General features: G+C 40.1%; 1 protein-coding gene across 33 annotated transcripts in view; it reads right to left on the reverse strand.

The window, feature by feature from the left end:
* The window catches only part of MAGI1 (membrane associated guanylate kinase, WW and PDZ domain containing 1), a 757,001-nt gene that overhangs the window by 5,291 nt on the left and 734,525 nt on the right, over positions 1 to 17,185 (reverse strand). For 7 of the 33 annotated variants that reach the window (XM_007500035.3, XM_056804378.1, XM_007500031.3 and 4 more), the window contains 5 exons: positions 15,056 to 15,259; positions 6,406 to 6,499; positions 6,204 to 6,264; positions 5,285 to 5,431; positions 2,164 to 2,302 (listed from right to left, as the gene is read on the reverse strand). In XM_007500035.3, coding sequence (XP_007500097.1) covers positions 2,164 to 2,302; positions 5,285 to 5,431; positions 6,204 to 6,264; positions 6,406 to 6,499; positions 15,056 to 15,259 — 645 coding nt within the window. Of the gene's footprint in view, positions 1 to 26; positions 116 to 247; positions 2,303 to 5,284; positions 5,432 to 6,203; positions 6,265 to 6,405; positions 6,500 to 15,055; positions 15,260 to 17,185 lie in introns of those variants that run through there. The other 26 variants (XM_056804389.1, XM_007500046.3, XM_007500047.3 and 23 more) reach the window with 15 other exon arrangements.

Here is a 17,185-nt window from a genome sequence, read left to right on the forward strand (position 1 = left end):
CACCTAGGATTGACTTGGCTACAAACCGTAGTTTGGTTATGGCCCATAAGGTAGAAGCAAGCCTCCCCGAGCTTGTCATTTCTCATACATGCAGCAATATTAGGAGGGATCATCGCTGAGGAAGTGAGAGCCCAGCACCAAGAACAGTCAGAAAAAGAGAAAGAGAGAGAGAGAAAAGTTGAACATTTAGATTCCCTATAACAAAGGTGAAAGAAAAAAAAAAGTAATAAATCTTCATTTGGTTATCTTAGGGCAAAGAAAGTTTATTTGTCCAGTCAGACAGTCTAAGGCGACACCCAAATAAGGCTGGAGAGACAGCAATTATGATAGTAGCATAATTAGACAGCCAAAAGGTGACTCGGAAACCCAAGACAATGAATGCATCCATTTTTTTTTTTAAAACATCCAGAATAATGACACAGGCTGGTATAGAAAAGGCATCGACAATTAACAAAAAAACCAAACCAAAACCCGGAGTCCCATCCGCCCCCCTGAAGACCGCGACGGTGGTGAAATTAAGTACAAAAAACTCATTACAAAAATAGCCTCACGGAGGAGCGGGCTTCAATTGAGTAAGAAAAATATTGGAATGGAACATAGCATAACCAACCCACTTGTGACTCTCATTGATAGAGCTGAGGGGCTTAAACCCAAATGACACTTGCAAATGGTTACAGCAGCATGAGCCCAGTAGAGTAAACCCTTCCTTTGAAACTGCATATTTCATGATCTTTATTTTTAGCCCAAAGAACATTTGTGAGTGCTGGATTGTATTTTTTTCCTTTTTTCATCCTCAGTGCAACAGACATATACGTTTGAGATGTGGAGCTGTACAGGGGGGTTACAATGGGTCCCCAATGACATGGTACATTCAAACAAGAGGATCATAGAGGGAAGACAAAGAAGGAGACAGAATATCACACAGTTTCAGTGCCATCGTAGAACCTAGCGGTAAGAGGATCAGTACAGAAAGGTGTGCCCAGCCACTGCATGGGAATGTCGGAAACGCTCCGCTTGAGTCGGAATTCGGAGTCCCATTGGGTCACTTCCTAAGGGGGCTTCCTTGGACCCTCCTGGTTGGTTGGGAGCCCGGGGCACTCATGCCAAATGGCATCCACCACTGGGAAGGTGAGCGTTCCACATGGGCGACCCCGTCACATTGAGTGGCACTTGAATCAAACATCTCAGCAAGTCCCAGAATTCAGTTGTGAATTGTGCAGAGCGACTTTCAGAAAGGAGGTCTAAATAGTAGTTAGTATCCCTAATAAGGGGCAGCCAAGTTCAAGGGTATCCTTCAATCACAGTTTCTATAGAAACTTTGAAGACCTTTGGTTGGGAAGAGCCCTACATCTAGGGCATAATTTTTTAAAACAATTATTTCAAATAAATAGGACATAACTCTCATAATATACAATATTTTCCCCTTCAGAACCCTAATCTAAATCAAAATCAGTGCTGTTTACTCAACTTGTGTCTCTAGCTATGATAAAGGAACAGTAATGTAGCATTTAGCTTTCCTTACAGGAAAGGTAGAGTAGCATGTTTCCCCCATGATGAGCACTGGAAATGTGTTTTGTCCTTTATCATTTAAAAATATACGACTAATATTAACAGACTTTTTTTTTTAAACAACAGTGGGCTCAGAAGGTCTGAATTTGGGTGGGAAGAGAAGGAGTGATTGTGTACAGAGATTTAGAAGAGCTGAGAATTTCATGTCTCTGAATACAGACACAAATTCAACAACAACAACAAAAAAGTATTTGTGCCTCAACATATCACTCAGGAAACCTGCTTTCCTCCTTCTTTAAAAGAACAGTGTCATTTTGTGCTAGCAATGGAACCACTGAGAAACAGTTTGGCACAGTTCAAACAAACATTCCTTCTTTCTTGGTTGGACTAGACAAAATTTTCTCTCTCTGATCACCAGAAAAAGGGGGCTATGATGGTCTTTCCTAACTCTCCGCCCCAGTCCATGGAAGCAAGCAAAAAGGATGAAATGTGCAGAGATTTCAGAACAAGCGAGGCAATTAATCACGTGTTGCGAAAAGGTTGGTAAGACACTGGTGAGAAAGGAAAGCAAAAGTAATTTCCCGCTGCGGCTCTGGAGACAAATTCATGGAGTGATGCCAGGGAAGAAAGGAATGTTTTCATAGTTTGACCCACCATATTCCGGTACTGAGCCATCGCCACGTTTCAGAAACAGACGAACTCTGCGGCCACCATTCTTTATCAGTTCTATAGCCCGAGAATGCTTCATATTTTTTGTTGTTTCCCCATTGATTTCTAAGATTTCGTCACCAATCTAGCAAATAAAAAAAAAATTAAGGAAATCAGTGTCGGGGGAAGTACTTAAAAATGGCAGAACCACCTACCTTACAATGGTATAACTAATCTGGTTTGGGGAAGAAATTATGAATACTCCATAAAAGAATTCCATGGGACCCAGGTGCAAGAAAGAGGAATTGGGATACCTCAAAATATTAGGACAACCTGCCCATAACTCAGATGGCAAATGTGCAGGGAGCTCACTAGGTTTCAGCTTTGACATACTCAGACATCTCAGCACAAGAAAAGGAGTCCATATCAGTAAAATTCCTAATAAAGAGCAGGAAGGATAAGAGATTCGTTCAATAACTGTTTCTATAGAAACTTCTAAAATTTGTGGATGAAAAAAGTCAGAGTCATTCACGGTCACTAATGCATGAAGTGACTTCGGCACTTAGTCACATTGTCTCCTCCTCTAGCATCACCTCTTTGAGAACAAAAGAAAAGTAATATTTACAAAGTATTGTAAGGCTTATGAAGAGAATCACGTGTATCATTTTATCTGATTACATGGATAAGCCTTCCTGATCAAGTGCTAGAGTGAATGCATGGCAATGCCACTTCCCTCTTAGGTAGTTTCTCTCCCCCACTGGATAGGAGAATAGATTAACAGTATGTCAGCTTACTCTTAGATCTGGTTAAAATTGGAGAAAACTTGTATCCAGCTTTCTCTCTCTCTCTCTCTCTCTCTCTCTCTCTTCTCTCTCTCTCTCTCTCTCTCTCTCTCTCTCTCTCTCTCTCCCTCTCTCTCTCTCTCCCTCCCTCTCTCTCTCTCTTTCTCTCTCTCCCTCCGTCTCTCTCTGTCTCTGTCTCTCCCTCTCTCTCTCTCTCTCTCTCTCTCCCTCTCTCTCTCTCTCTCTCTCTCTCTCTCTCTCTCTCTCTCTCTCTCTGTCTCTGTCCCTCTCTCTCTCCCTCCCTCTCTCTGTCTCTCTCTCTCTCTGTCCCTCTCCCTCTCCCTCTGTCTCTGTCTCTGTCTCTGTCTCTGTCTCTCTCTCCCCCTCCCTCCCTCTCTCTCTTTCCTTCTTTCCCCTCCTCTTTTCTTCTCTCTGTCTCTCTCTATATATATATGTAAAACTGTATATATGCATATGTGTATGCTCATGTACATATTTATAAAAATATAATGAATTAGCAACTCTCTGCATAGGATTATGTGGTGTGTGTATAAAAAATATACAACTTATATAACTGATTTTTTGGTAGAGGGAAGGTTTAAGAAGACAAAGAAACCATGTATGGGAGTAGACAGTTATTTCATAAGATTATAGAGTAACTAACAACATACCACTAGTATCATGGGACCATAGATGGAAAGCTAGAATGGTCCTTCGAAATCCCTTCAATGACAGAGGAGGGAACTATGGCTTGGAATGGCTAGGTCATTAACCCAAGACCACATTGGTAGCAAATGGTAAAGGCAGATGTCCTGACTCTTTCGGACAGCATTCTTTAGATGGTACCTATAGTTAATGTTTGAAGGACATAGAGATCAAATGACTTACCCAGGATCACAAACCTAGTAATTATCCAAGGCAACATTTCAACTGGTTTGCTGGAATGCTTTATTACATTTCTCCTATTAAGCTTTTAAAAAATTTGTTTTCACTTCTTGGTCTAAATCTGTGATTTAACCAGGGAAGAGAACTCTCTAGTAAGGAAATTTCTTTCACCTACGCAGATTAGCAGCTCATCTACTCATACCTTATAATGTTAGAGAATTACCTAGGGATGTTGAGAGGCTCATGGTCACAAAGCCACTTTGGACTACCAAGTTGGCCCTCTGTCCACTATAGCCTGATGTCTCTCCACAATTAATTAAATTATTTTATTTTATTAATTGAATTAAAATAAATTTAATTAATTGAATTAAAATAAATTTAATTGATTAAAACAAAATTTAATGAATTAACTTATACCAAAAATTTAATTAATTGAATTAAGATAAATTTAATTAAATAAATTGAAAAGATGAATTTACCAGTATGCCTCTATCTATGGTTTCCTTGGTGCCTCAGTCTCATCTAAGTGAGCATAGGTTGCCCATTTACCATGCAGGCAGAGTGGGCTCCACTCTGGGTGAAAAAATCATTGCAATCCTACAGCAAAGCATAAGCATCTTGGGGAATCCAACAAGCCTCATCGGGACCTCAAACCTCAAGGCAAATGAAACCCTGAACTTTCTGTAAAGAATGGGTGACAGTAGCTGCCATGTTAATGGAAACCATGAGTGCAAGTCATCATAACTGTGACGTTTCCTGCCAATATGGAACAAAGCACAACTCGATTTCATTTATTCACAAGTCAACTGGTTTTTGTTGTTTGTTTTTATGGGGCATTCTGGAATCTTTGGAATCTTGTGAGACGGGTACTTCCATGGTGCTCAAGAAAATACAGTGTAAGAGCTTACGTTGTATATGTAAAACAGCTTGACTGAAGCTCAACTTGGTATAACCTAAGGTGTTTGTGCAGCAAAGACAATAACTTCTTCCCTCTCTGCAGTCTTCTCCCTTCTTTTCTTGATTTTCGAGCATATTTTACTTATTTCTTTTGACTGCATGAATGAATGATTCCTCTGAAACTTATACCAGCTTTTTACTAAAACCAAACCGTAGGGTCTTACAACGGGTGTCTAAGTACTCTTAGGTCTTGATTCCTAGAAAGTGGATGCATTCTCACAAAATAGCTAAACTTTAAATTACAGGAAAATTGGGTTGTTTTTTTTAAAATTAATTTCTTTGTAAGTTTTTGTTGGTTTCTTTTCTCTTTTGCATCAGAGTCATCTTGGGATCTTGCCTGCTCTGAACTTTTTCAATGAAAGGTGACCCTCTCTTCTGATGAAGTCAATGTTCTGCATCTGGAGTTCCCCACTTCTTTGCAGAAAGGAGGAAGGTCATTTCATGAGCTATTCTCCAGGACCACCACTGGTCATTGCAAACACAAATTCCTTCTCTATACATACCCTCATCTTTCCACACCTCTCTGCTGGACCATCCTCGGCTAATCGCAACACATAGAGATCCATGTTATATTCTCTGCCTCCTCGAAGACTGAAACCAAATCCTTTGGCTCCTCTTTCCAGTTCAACAGTGTAGAAGTCTTGGTCCTGCTGAAAAACATGGAAGTGGAAGAATTCTTGAAGTCTAAAAGTTGAACTCAGGCTGCTCCCAAATATTATTTAGCTTTCTAGGACCATTCATATTACGTAGGACCTAGTATGTACATAGCATCATTAAGAAAAAAGATAATAAAAGTAATTATGGTCAAGGATTAACCCTACCTTAAATGATGTACTTTAAAAAAAACCTTTGCCTTCCATCTTAGAATCCATACTAAGTATGAGTTCCAAGGCAAAAGAGGGATAAGGGCTAGGCCATGGGGGTTAAGTGACTTGTCCAGGGGCACACAGCTAGGAAGTATCCATGGCCAGAGCTGAATCCAGGACTGCCTGGCTCTCTAGTCACTGGGCTACCTCGTTGACTCTAAATGATACACTTTCAATCTGGTTCCACCGTTCCTTTTTTAAGTCTGGTGGCTGCACCATTCAACATTGATGAACAAATTCCTTCCTGAAAAAATGCCCTTTGGGGCTATAAACTCATCTGGAGTGCTATCATTGGCTTCAAGCAGATAGGTGCTATATTTGGCCTGACTTCTTCCCTGCCAGAAAATTAAAAAAAGAAATTTAGAAATCTTTTTCATTATTTTTGAAACTGGGTGGATCTGAGGGTTTGTGGCTGGTAAATAATTATCTTGTTGCTCCTACTCCCACCCCTGGAGGACCTGTTTTTAAAATGTCTCATTAAAAAAAAAAATAGCCTCAAAGAGTTGGAATCTAGAGAAGAAGGTAAACTTAGAAACCAATGAGAAACTGAGCTCACCTGGGCAGCCTGGGGGGCTTTGAAATCAAACTGCGATTCCTGCTTTGGTTTGGTGCTGTTCCTGTTGAATGAAGAGAGAGGAAGAGAAAAAAAAAACAAAAGAACAACCCATGGACAAACTGGGAAAGAATCAAGGGCAATCAATGGTTGTGCCAGAAATGATCACTGAACACGACGGGCGTCTACTTTGATGGCCACTTACCTGGTCTCTTGGGCTCCTTGTTGGGAAGGAGTGTGCGTGGTTGTAATGGTGGCAATCTTTTCTGCATTGGTCAACAAAGTGGCATTGGAGGACTCTGCAGGAGGAGAAGAGAGGAAATAAAAGATGAAAAATTGCATGGTTTTCCCCAGGCCTGTCTTGGGCTTACCATTTATTATTAGACTTCTCTACCCTGAGCTACACCCCCAAATGACTGACATTTACTTTATATGTTTTGTATTTATTTATCTGGGTACACCTCGTTTCCTCTAATAGAATGTAAGCTACGTGAGGGCAGGGACTACGTGATTTTCTGTTTGTATCTCCAGCATCTACCATAGTGCCTGCTTGTGTTTTGTTCTTAAGACTGGACCTATGAGGGGCAGCTGGGTGGCTCAGTAGATTGAGAGCCAGACCCAGAGACAGGAGGTCCTGGGTTCAAATCTGGCCTCGGATCCTTCCTAGCTATGTGACCCTGAGCAAGTCACTTAACCCTTCTTGCCTAGCCCTTACTGCTCTTCTGCTTTAGAACCAATACTGATTCTAGTTCAGAAGGTAAGGGTTTAAAAAAAAAATACCTAAGGAGGTTAGCATGCCTCTCCTTCTTTTCTACCTGCCTCCAAAAAGCATCTCTACTAGACTATCTGGAGAAGACTGCTTGTGTCTGTCTATAATCCCTATTACTGAGGCTGGCTGATCTCTCTCATTCCAGAGTTCTCAGTGGCAGTGAGCTAAACAGATCACAGGTCTGTCTAGGTCTGACATTAATATATGCGATCCCAGGAGTGGAGGGGCCGCTAGGTTGCCTAAGGCAGGATGGGTCAAAGCCGATGCTAGTCTAAGAGAGATGGGGAAGCCTGGGTAGTTTTTTTCAAAATTAAATTCAATTTAAATTAAAAAAAAAAAAGCATCATCCTAAAGAAAGAGTGTCCTGTTGGAACTGGACTGGATGATCCCAGCCCATTCCGCTCACACATTCCAGCTGGTTGCCAGCCTCTCTATTTGGTATTTCCTAATACTGATCACTGATAGAGAAAAGGAACTGATATAATTCTCTGCTTTCAGAAGACCACTTGGTGTCTGCACTTCTCTTAGCTTGGGCACAAAGAAGACACCGGATTCTCCAGAGAACTTATCCAGGACTGTTCATAAAAGATTAATTTTTAAACCTGCATTGTTAAGGGCCCAAGCCTGGAAGTGTAAATTGGGTACACCATGTAGCTTATAACTGTGAATACATTCTCATGTAAATTGGCTTTTTCTTCTCCGCTAGACACATTCAGAAGCAACTTCATTAAAATCTCAAGAAATCTGCAGAGCAGAAGTTTGGAAAACACCACCCATGCATGGCTTTATCATCTGCACAGCAACGGGTTTGTGTGTTGATCCTGAGCTATTTGTGCTGAATAGAAAAAGAATTCTTCCTTGTCCGCCATGGTGAGCATGGCCAACAGGATCATGGGTGAGCATCCCAAGAGCACCTTAGATTCACAGGAAAAAAGTCCATGTGTCTAATGGAAGGCACACTCTTTGGAGGGCAGGAACTCAGCTCTTGATTTGGATTTTCTATTCCCAGAGTTAGCACAGGGTCTATAGTACAAGGGAGGGTCTTGGAAAATGCTTGGTGAATTGAATATTTGTCCTAAGTTTGGTGAAATTTTGAGACTTCTCAAAGGGATGGACAGGGGATATATTTGGGTGTATGTGTGTGTTTTTTATACATGGACACATTTATACTCATTATACATGAAAATAGACATGTGATTCACATTTATATAAACACACCTAAGCATGTATACATATGTGTACATATACATGTTCATACCTATGTATAGCATGTATATCTACATATATATATTTTTTGAGATTTCTTTTGTGCCACGGTAACCCAAGAGTTTTCCACCTGTATCAGATTCAGATGGCACAATTGTTTTTTCATCTTAGTTACTTGTTTCCCTCCTTTGCGGGGGACTCAAAAAGATAACAGCTTAATGCTCACACACATGGCTTTCTTTGCATCCCTTCTTCCTCTCCTCATCCATTTGTCACTATCTGCATTTTGCTTTAGAGACTTTCACGCTGGAAGCAATTTAATGGTTAGATACCTTCTCAAAGGATAGATGGCACTGGGTTGATGAGGATATGGTAGTAGGGATGTTTGGACTCCCATCTCTAACCTTTTGGAGGTAATGCTCGTGATCTTTTATAATATCTTTGGCCGAGACATACTACTGGTCCAGGGGAACCACTGCACGTCCCCAATATGATAAGGCATTTTGGAAAGAAGGCTTTATTGGGAGTCCAGAGATCTGGGCTGGCAGACAAGTTCTGGCCTCGCCTGGCCAGCTGTGTGCCCTTGGACCTCCCTCGCCCGGCCTCAGGAGGAGCCCAGGATGGGGATGGTGCATGAAGCCCTTCCAGGTCTCCGCAGCTCCTTCTAGCTCCAGGATCCTCTGAATCTAGGATACCTGATGACCTCTCCAGGGCCCATCTCATATCCGCAGGTCACATTATTCTGGATCAACAGCTGGACCCACTTCCTTGCTAGCTGAATGCTATCACTCTCAATGGGACAGACACAAGGACAACATGATGCCAGTCAGTGATCCTTGAAATGGATCTTAGCAGGGTTCAGATGAAGCTTCAAAACTGTATTAACTTGTTCAGATCATTGGCAAGACCCAAAGAACAGGACCAGCATACGTGCTACTATGTATAATACAAAAATAGGTAACAACACATATGTTTATGAAAAATAATAGGGATAATGACTTCATTGGTAAAGGGAGACTCTCCCTCTACCAATGTGTGTTGGCATCTTGTCTGGAACTTATTGGTCTCAGGGAATTGCCTGGGGGGCACTGAGTGGTTTCAATGATGTTCCCAGGGTCACACAGCCAGTCTGTAACAAGAGCAAGATTTGAATGCAGACCTTTCCTGGCTTCAAGGCTAGCTTTCAATTCATGACAACCCCCTGCCTCTCACGAATAACAATAGTTAAAAATACAACAGTAACTAACATTTATAGATCACTTTAAAGCAGTTTATAAATCCTGTCTCATGGCAACCCTTAGAGGCAAGCACTTTAGGTATTAATATACCCATTTGACAGATGAGAGCACTGATACTAAGAGTTGAAATGCCTCATATATATATGAATCAGCTCGATTCAAATACAAGACTTTTCTGACTTCAAGCTAGGACACAATTCACTCCATCCCGCTACCACTCATTTGTAACATCTATGACCCTAAGCCACGGGCAGAAGGACTCCTCCAAAGTATTTAGCTGCCACTCATTTCATCCCTTTCTTTTCTGCTCTTTATTACTTACTGCAACGAGGCTGAGCTTAGTTGGAAAAAAAAATGCAAGATTCTAAAGGGCTGCTGGGAAATTGTAGGCAAAACATCGGGGACCATGTTTCCTTGTAATTAACAATAAGCATAATCACTGAATTGTGTCATGGCATCATTTCAGATTTCTTTTGTGTCACGGTAACCCAAGAGTTTCCCACCTCTATTAGATTCAGATGTCAGAATTGTTTTTTCATCTTTGTTACTTGTTTTCCTCCTTTGCAGGGGACTCAAAAAGATAACAGCTTAATGCTCACACACATGGCTTTCTTTGCATCCCTTCTTCCTCTCCTCATCCAGTTGTTATTATCTGCATTTTGCTTTCGACTTTCATGATGGAAGCAATTATGAATTTTTATTGACTTTTCACCTGGTTTTCCAAATTGAGCTGATTTCTTCTTTTCTAGTGATTTCCAACATTTAATTGTAAGTGGGCGATTCATGCAGAAGTCAAGGGAAGCAAAGACTTTGTGATTTAAAATTTGAGAATTTCTTTCTAAAAGTTATTTTGCTATTCTGCTATTGAGTGTTACCAATTCAGTGACGTGTCTTCCAAAAGGAAGGGCTGAAGCTCCCAAATTATTAATTATAGAAGAGATGATTAAAGGAGCTAATAGAGCATTGAAATGTTCTGGCTTTTACCAGACATTTTCAGAATATCAAATACTCTCAGTGTATCTTATATTCCTAGAATATTTCCACCATAAATTTGGATTTATTTTAATTAACATTATGGGAAATGAAGCAGAGATGAATGTTGGAAATATTGGAATGTTGGAAAAGGCGGTTTTTAAAATGGACTAACTTTGTTTCCTAATACAAAGTTGACGGCCAAGTAGAATGGCTTGTAATGACACTACATGAAGGTTCAAATCCCACCAAGAAACAAAGACTTAGAAAAAACTTAAAAAACTGAGGGAGTTTAAAGTTTATGTAGTGTGATCTGCTCATTTTGTGGATTATTCCTTTAGAGTTAGAAAAGAACATAAAGGTCAATTTGTCCAAACTTCTCATTTTACAAATGAGGAAACTGGAGAACCAAAGAGGTTGTGACTTGGCAAAGGTCTCCTAGGAAGTGCCAGAGCTAGAACTTGAGCCCAAACCCTCTGACTCCAGAGACTCTGACTTACAGTCTCCAGGATAGAACAAGAGTTTAAATGACTTGTCTGGAGTCACAAAGCCAGACAGTGTCAGGTAAGGCAAACTCAGGTTTTCATGACATCCCTCGCTGTACCATGCTAATTTTATTCTTCATTTTTTATCTGCCTTGGAATAATAACTGAAAGCTTGGTTACTTTAATGGTCATTACTGGGCTTAAATACTTAATTACTTTATTAATTAAATACTAAATATTTTTTCTTGAAATGTTATTTACAATGACTTGAATTCCCTTGGCCAAATTGCCAAGCACAGTCCGCCATATTGCTCCAGCTACTGTCATGGCATCCATGCACTTTAGGACACAGAGGTCTCTTGTATCTTATTTTCAGACATAACTTGGTGGGCACTTGCAATCCCACTTTTCTCTCAATGTTGATAGCCCTAACCTCTGCTGCCATGGCATCTCTTACAAAGCAGAGCAGATCAAAAAGGGCAGAATTATTCATTTCATGAATATTTTAATGCATAAATACATATGTAATAAATATTTGAGTAAGTATTTGAAAATCTGAATGCCATGAATGTTTGAAAAGTACTGGGAGATTTATTTTTTCAAGTGTATGGTTGTGATCCTACTTTCTTTATGCCTGTGAATAGCTATTTATCAAGTCGCAGGGCCTTTTCCTGAGGAGAAGTATAGGCATCTAACTGGCTTTATAGCTTTTTTCAATGAAAAAGAAAAATAGTCTAATATTACTTCCTTTATCAACATACACTTTTAACCTGACTTCTCTGGAATAATGAGCCTGAGAACACAATTTTTAAATGGTGTCATGGATTGGGCCTGGGATCAGAAAGTCCTGGATTCAAATTCTGCCTTGGCCATTGGTTGCATGACCTTAGAGGACACTCTATGCCTCAGTTTCCTCATATATATAACATGAAGCCACTAGATTTAAGGGATTCTAGGGTCTTTTCCATTTCTAAATCTATGACCCTAAATTTAAAAAACTCATAGATGTGGGTACTAAAAAATCCAATAAGAATTGTCATGATGAACAAAAATTCCTTGAGGGCAGGTAATGTTTCATTTATGTCTTTGGAAACTGCAGGTCCTTAATAAATGTTTGTGAAACTGAATTATATTGAAGTTAGCCCAGATCTGCCAGAGGGATAATGACAGATTCTAACTCTTAAGAAGAATCATTCTGGATTCTCATCTGGCCAGGCTTCCCTTGGCCATGCCAAGAACCAAGGGTGACTGGCATATATGAAGTTGTCAAAGTCAAGGAGATTGACTTCTTCCCTGAAATTTTGAGGGGCTGTCCCAATGTGCTTATTCCCCTTTCTCCAAGTTTCAGAAGAGAAAGTCTAGCTTGCAAATTATAAAGCATCCAGATGGTGTAGCAAGTAGATCATAGAGCTTAAAGTCAGAAAAATCAGAATTCAAATCCTGCCTTAGATCCTTCCTAGCATATGATCTTGGGGGAAGTTACTTATCTTCTTAGCCTCAGTTTCAATATCTATAAAATGGGGGGAAACCATAGCACTTACCAAAGAGAGTTTTTGTTAGGATCAATGAGGAAAATGTATTTAAAGGACTTTGTAATCTTTAAGATTTTAGTTATCTTCTTCCTCATCAAAGGTGGAAGGAAGTATGGCAAACTCATACCTCCATCTGCATTGCTCTAGTTTGCAGGTCTACCCATGGAACAGTGCTGAGCAAGGCAGACTAGGTGCTCTGTGTGGCCTGGTTCTAGTGGTCAGATTATGAGAGTAGGGTGAAGCCAGTATAATAATAATATTAATGACAATTTATTATTATTTGTATAATTATTGCATAAAATAATTAGGAAAATCAGTCATAAAATTATCCTATATTATTTATATATGCTAATTCTCTAAAATAATTATAAAAGTAATGATAATAATTCACATCTCTATAGTACTCTCAGTTTTGCAAAGTTCTTCAGATGCATTAGCTCTTTGAAGGGAAGATGGGAAGATGGGGCAAGGAGTGAGGGAGTGAGTGAACATCAGTGTGATGGAGTCAAAAAAAGAACCAAATCCAAGACTAATGGAAGGTGATGAAAAGAAGCCAGGCCTGAAGATAGAAGGTCCTGAGTCCAAATTTGGCCTCAGACACTTCCTAGCTGTGTGACCCTGGGCAAGTCACTTAACCCCATTGCCTAGCCCTTACTGATCTTCTGTTTTGGAACCAATACCCAGTATTGATTCTAAGACAGAAGGTGAGGTTCTGAGATGAGGCAGGTCTCCACACACTTTCTTATGATGCCTCTCCTTTCTTTACTCATCACTTATAAAACAGGGCTTTCTCCAAATCTTCTCTTTATTTTTTCTTTCCTTTTATTCTCTTTCATTAGAATGTGTGATCTGAAGATCACTTTAAAAACATTCCATTATGATTTATGAGACTAATGAGTTGAGTGGAATAGACTTGCAGATTGAATTGTAAATTACGGGAGAGGGTAAGCTGGGAGAAGCTGACCTTGAATAAGTTCCTTCCTCATAGGTGATCATACAAGTATGCTTCTCTTTTGGCTGGGCAAAGTACTAGTTCTTTAGTCATTGGGTTTAAAAAAAATTTTTTTTTTTTGCTTGTGAAGTCTGTTGCACAATCTACATATCTAATACTGAATTGTTGAAATATCTAATATTGAATATTTTTAAAATTGTAGTTAAGGGGCAGTGCTATCCTCAGATAAACCATGAGCACACTTATCGTGTCTACACCGTTCAGAACCATGGAATGGAAATTTAAGAGAGTTCCTCATCAACCACATTTCCATTTGATTTAAAAGAAATGTTGTACAACATTTTGCATTAATCCATGAGCAAGCAAAGATCACCAAAAATATCTGGCAAAGAATCAGTGTTTGTCCAAGAATGGGTTATATTTAGGATGCAGCCATGACACACCAGATTTCAGCCCACAGGCCCACCATATAGAGTTTGCCTAATTCAATAGCTCCCATTAACATTTTAACTTGGTTTTCATTAAATATCAATAAAAGTGAGTCCCAAAGAAGTTGCCTTCTAGAACTAGCCTTAACCAGAGAGGGGAAGAGGAGGAGATCTAAATTTAATCTAAAGCTATTTCCTCAGAGCATCACAGACTTTGTGACATCCTTATCTACACTATAGGCTAACAGGATTTCAAGTTGGAAAAAACCTGGGTCATAGATACAGAGATGGTGTCGTCTTTTCAACCTCATCATTTTACAGAGAGGAAAACTGAGGCTGAGAGAGGCTCTATGGCTTGGCTAAGGTCACAAAAAAACCAGGATGCAAAGTCAGGTCCTTTGAACTCGAATACAATGATCTTCCCACCATATGACACATGTTGTCATTCTTTTCCTCACTGTCAATAGAATACATGCTCCCACAAGAGAGGGACTACTTCATTCCTGTCTCTGTATCCCCAGGACCTAGCCCAGTGCTTTCCATTATGGGATGCTTTCTAAATTCTTGATGATTGAAAATTTTGTGATCTCTATTTCTAAAAATGAGAAACCCCTTATTGGAACATAAGCTGTAAGGAAAATGTTTGTGGAGCTGAATTGACATATACTCTCCCCCATCAATGACCCTATTAAGAAACAAAATACTCTACTAAAAATGAAATGATCTGCTAACAAGTTCTGAGTGCCTGCCTAGACTATCGTCTTTAGGTTATGAAGTCTCTGGATGTTGGTTAAATATCAGGGGTAGCACATGTTAAAAATCCCATAGCTGTTTCCAGCTATGCTTTCAAAGCATTTCATATATGCAGACTTAGTCATTTTATAGAAGAGGGTACCAAGGGTAGAGGAACAAGGGGAAGTTGAAGATTTTCAGGGATCTTCACTCTTGAACCCAATTAGGGCCAGAGTGCAGATCTTTCAGTGAGGGGGGAGATGCAATTAATAAAGGTAGTGAAGCATTCACAGATTTACTTGGTTAGGGATGGATAAGAGTAGCTTAATCCATTACGTGAAAAAAAGGAAAGAGGGAGATGAAGGAAGGAAGCAAGGAAGGAAGGAAGAAAGAAAGGAAGGAAGGAGAAAGGAAGAAAGAAAGGAAGGAGAGAAAGGGAGGGAGGGAAGGGGGAAAGGAGAAGAGAGAGAGAGAGAGAGAGAGAGAGAGAGAGAGAGAGAGAGAGAGAGAGAGAGAGAGAGAACACATAGATATACTTTACCATCCCCTGGAATGATGCGGAGGGTAACCGTGTTTCCAGCTTCCTTGATTAAGTTGACAATGTCTGAGTGGGATTTGTTGGTGATGGCGCATCCATTCACGGCCAAGATCCGGTCTCCTACTTTCAGTTTGCCACAGCGGTCAGCAGGACTCCCCTCAATTATCCGACCTATTTTGTGGGGCATGGCCACACATGCATTTCCTGCTTTTGTAGTGAGTTTTTAAGTTTTTAAAAATTATGTAGGAACATAGTGAAGGGAAGAGGAGAAAAAGGATTGAAAAGGGAAAGAGAAGGTTAAGGGTTAATTAATTAAAGCATTAAGCAAATGTTATTAAAGGAAAGTTTTGCACTGATGGGTCAAAACATTGGCAATCCCATGGCATGGAAAGCAAGTACAACTATTTTAATGCTGCCACTTACTTCAGTGCCACATTACTCTGGCTAATGATAGAGAAGTGATTAACTCCCCCCTCCTTCCTTAATTTGATTACTAATGGTAGACTCACTGGAGATTGCTAAAATACTTAACCGTCCAATAATAATAAATCTCTGGTTCATTTATGGACGATGAATGTGAGTTAGAGCTGCAACTGAGTTGCCCCACCCTCTTTGGTCATGGTCATGACTCCTTCCTCCATTTTGGTCAGCTGCCCTCCAAGATTCTGCCAATGTTTTGTTCTTTCTCCATTCAGAAAGATCATCACTCTACGCCTGATATGAGACCAGCACCACAGAGATCCACCTTGAAAATGCCACATGGGTTAAGAGGCAGAAATGCTGTCTTAAGGTAGCATTAGGTGAGACACCAAGACTCATCAGACCATCCTTGTCTTTGGTGGGCCTTCTCACAAATGATCTCTGTTCACTCATCTCACCTTTTAGGGAAGGCTCCATCTGGTTAAATATCTCTAAAGCGTTCTTCTTTCTCCATCCAAAGGGAGAAAAATTAACATGGAAATGTAACATCCTATTTAAAGGCATGCACAAAAAAATAATATTGGCATGGGTTCAATGCTAGGCTGACACTCTTCCAACAATTAATAATCAATAATCGAAGGTTTCTGACTTTCTCAGATAATACCTATCTTTTTCAATAAAAGAAAATTAATATTCTAAGTGTGAGGCTCATTTTGCATTGGGAAAGGCCTTATACCTCAGCCAAAAAAACACAGCCTATTGCTTCAAAGTTGAAACTGTAGACGGGAGGCATAAAATATTGCTAGAAGGTGGGGCAGTCGACAGGGAGCCAGGCTTCAAGTCAGGAAGACCCATCTTCCTGAGTTCAAATCTGCCCTCAGACACTAGCTAGCTGTGTGACTCTAGGCAAGTCACTCAGCTCCATCTGCCTCAAATACTCATCTGTAAAAAGAACTGGAGAAGAATGGCCAACCATTCCAGTCTCCCTTGAAGTGACTGAATAACAATAACAAAAGCTACTTGAGGGCATGCATGGTCTATCTTGAATTTGTCTTTACATTTTCAGTGATGGAACTTGGGAATGCATTTAAGAAAGGCTGGATTCATGGAATAAAAGGAAGGGTAGAGCTGTATCACATGGATGTTCAAAGAGGACTGTCTAGACACAGCTTAAGGAATTTGCTTTGTGGGTATCTTTACAGATATTCCATCAGTTGAACTCCTCTCTATAAAAGGTGGAAAGGATTAAGAAAGCAATATGGTCAAGTGAAAAATCTGCCCAGTGCCTCGAACATGGTAGGTGTTCTTGTTGGCTGAAATGAATGGATATGTGGAAAGACATACTCAAAGGTCTTTGAACATCAGCAGGAGCAACCTTCATTCGAGTTATGGCATAGAAACAATGCCGAAATCACACCGGTCACCAGAAACAGACAAGTAGCGCCCCCTTCCTGGCTGAAATTTGAGGTCTACCAAGACAACCCAGGTAGGAAAGCTCTAAAACAGCAGGGATGTGGCTATGGTGAGCATAGCACAGCTGAGGGCAAGCTTCTCATGCAAAGTATTAGGGAAAGTTTGATTTATTCATTGAAATAGTCAAAGGAGAAGAGGTCAGAGCACATGAGTGAGGAAATTCAATAGTCATTATCAGAGAACACATTGCTAGCTTGCCAGCCTTTAGGTATGTCCTTTTATATCCTTCTGCTTCTAGGG

Source organism: Monodelphis domestica, chromosome 7 (assembly GCF_027887165.1).
Source record: "Monodelphis domestica isolate mMonDom1 chromosome 7, mMonDom1.pri, whole genome shotgun sequence".
NCBI classification, from domain to species: domain Eukaryota; kingdom Metazoa; phylum Chordata; class Mammalia; order Didelphimorphia; family Didelphidae; genus Monodelphis; species Monodelphis domestica.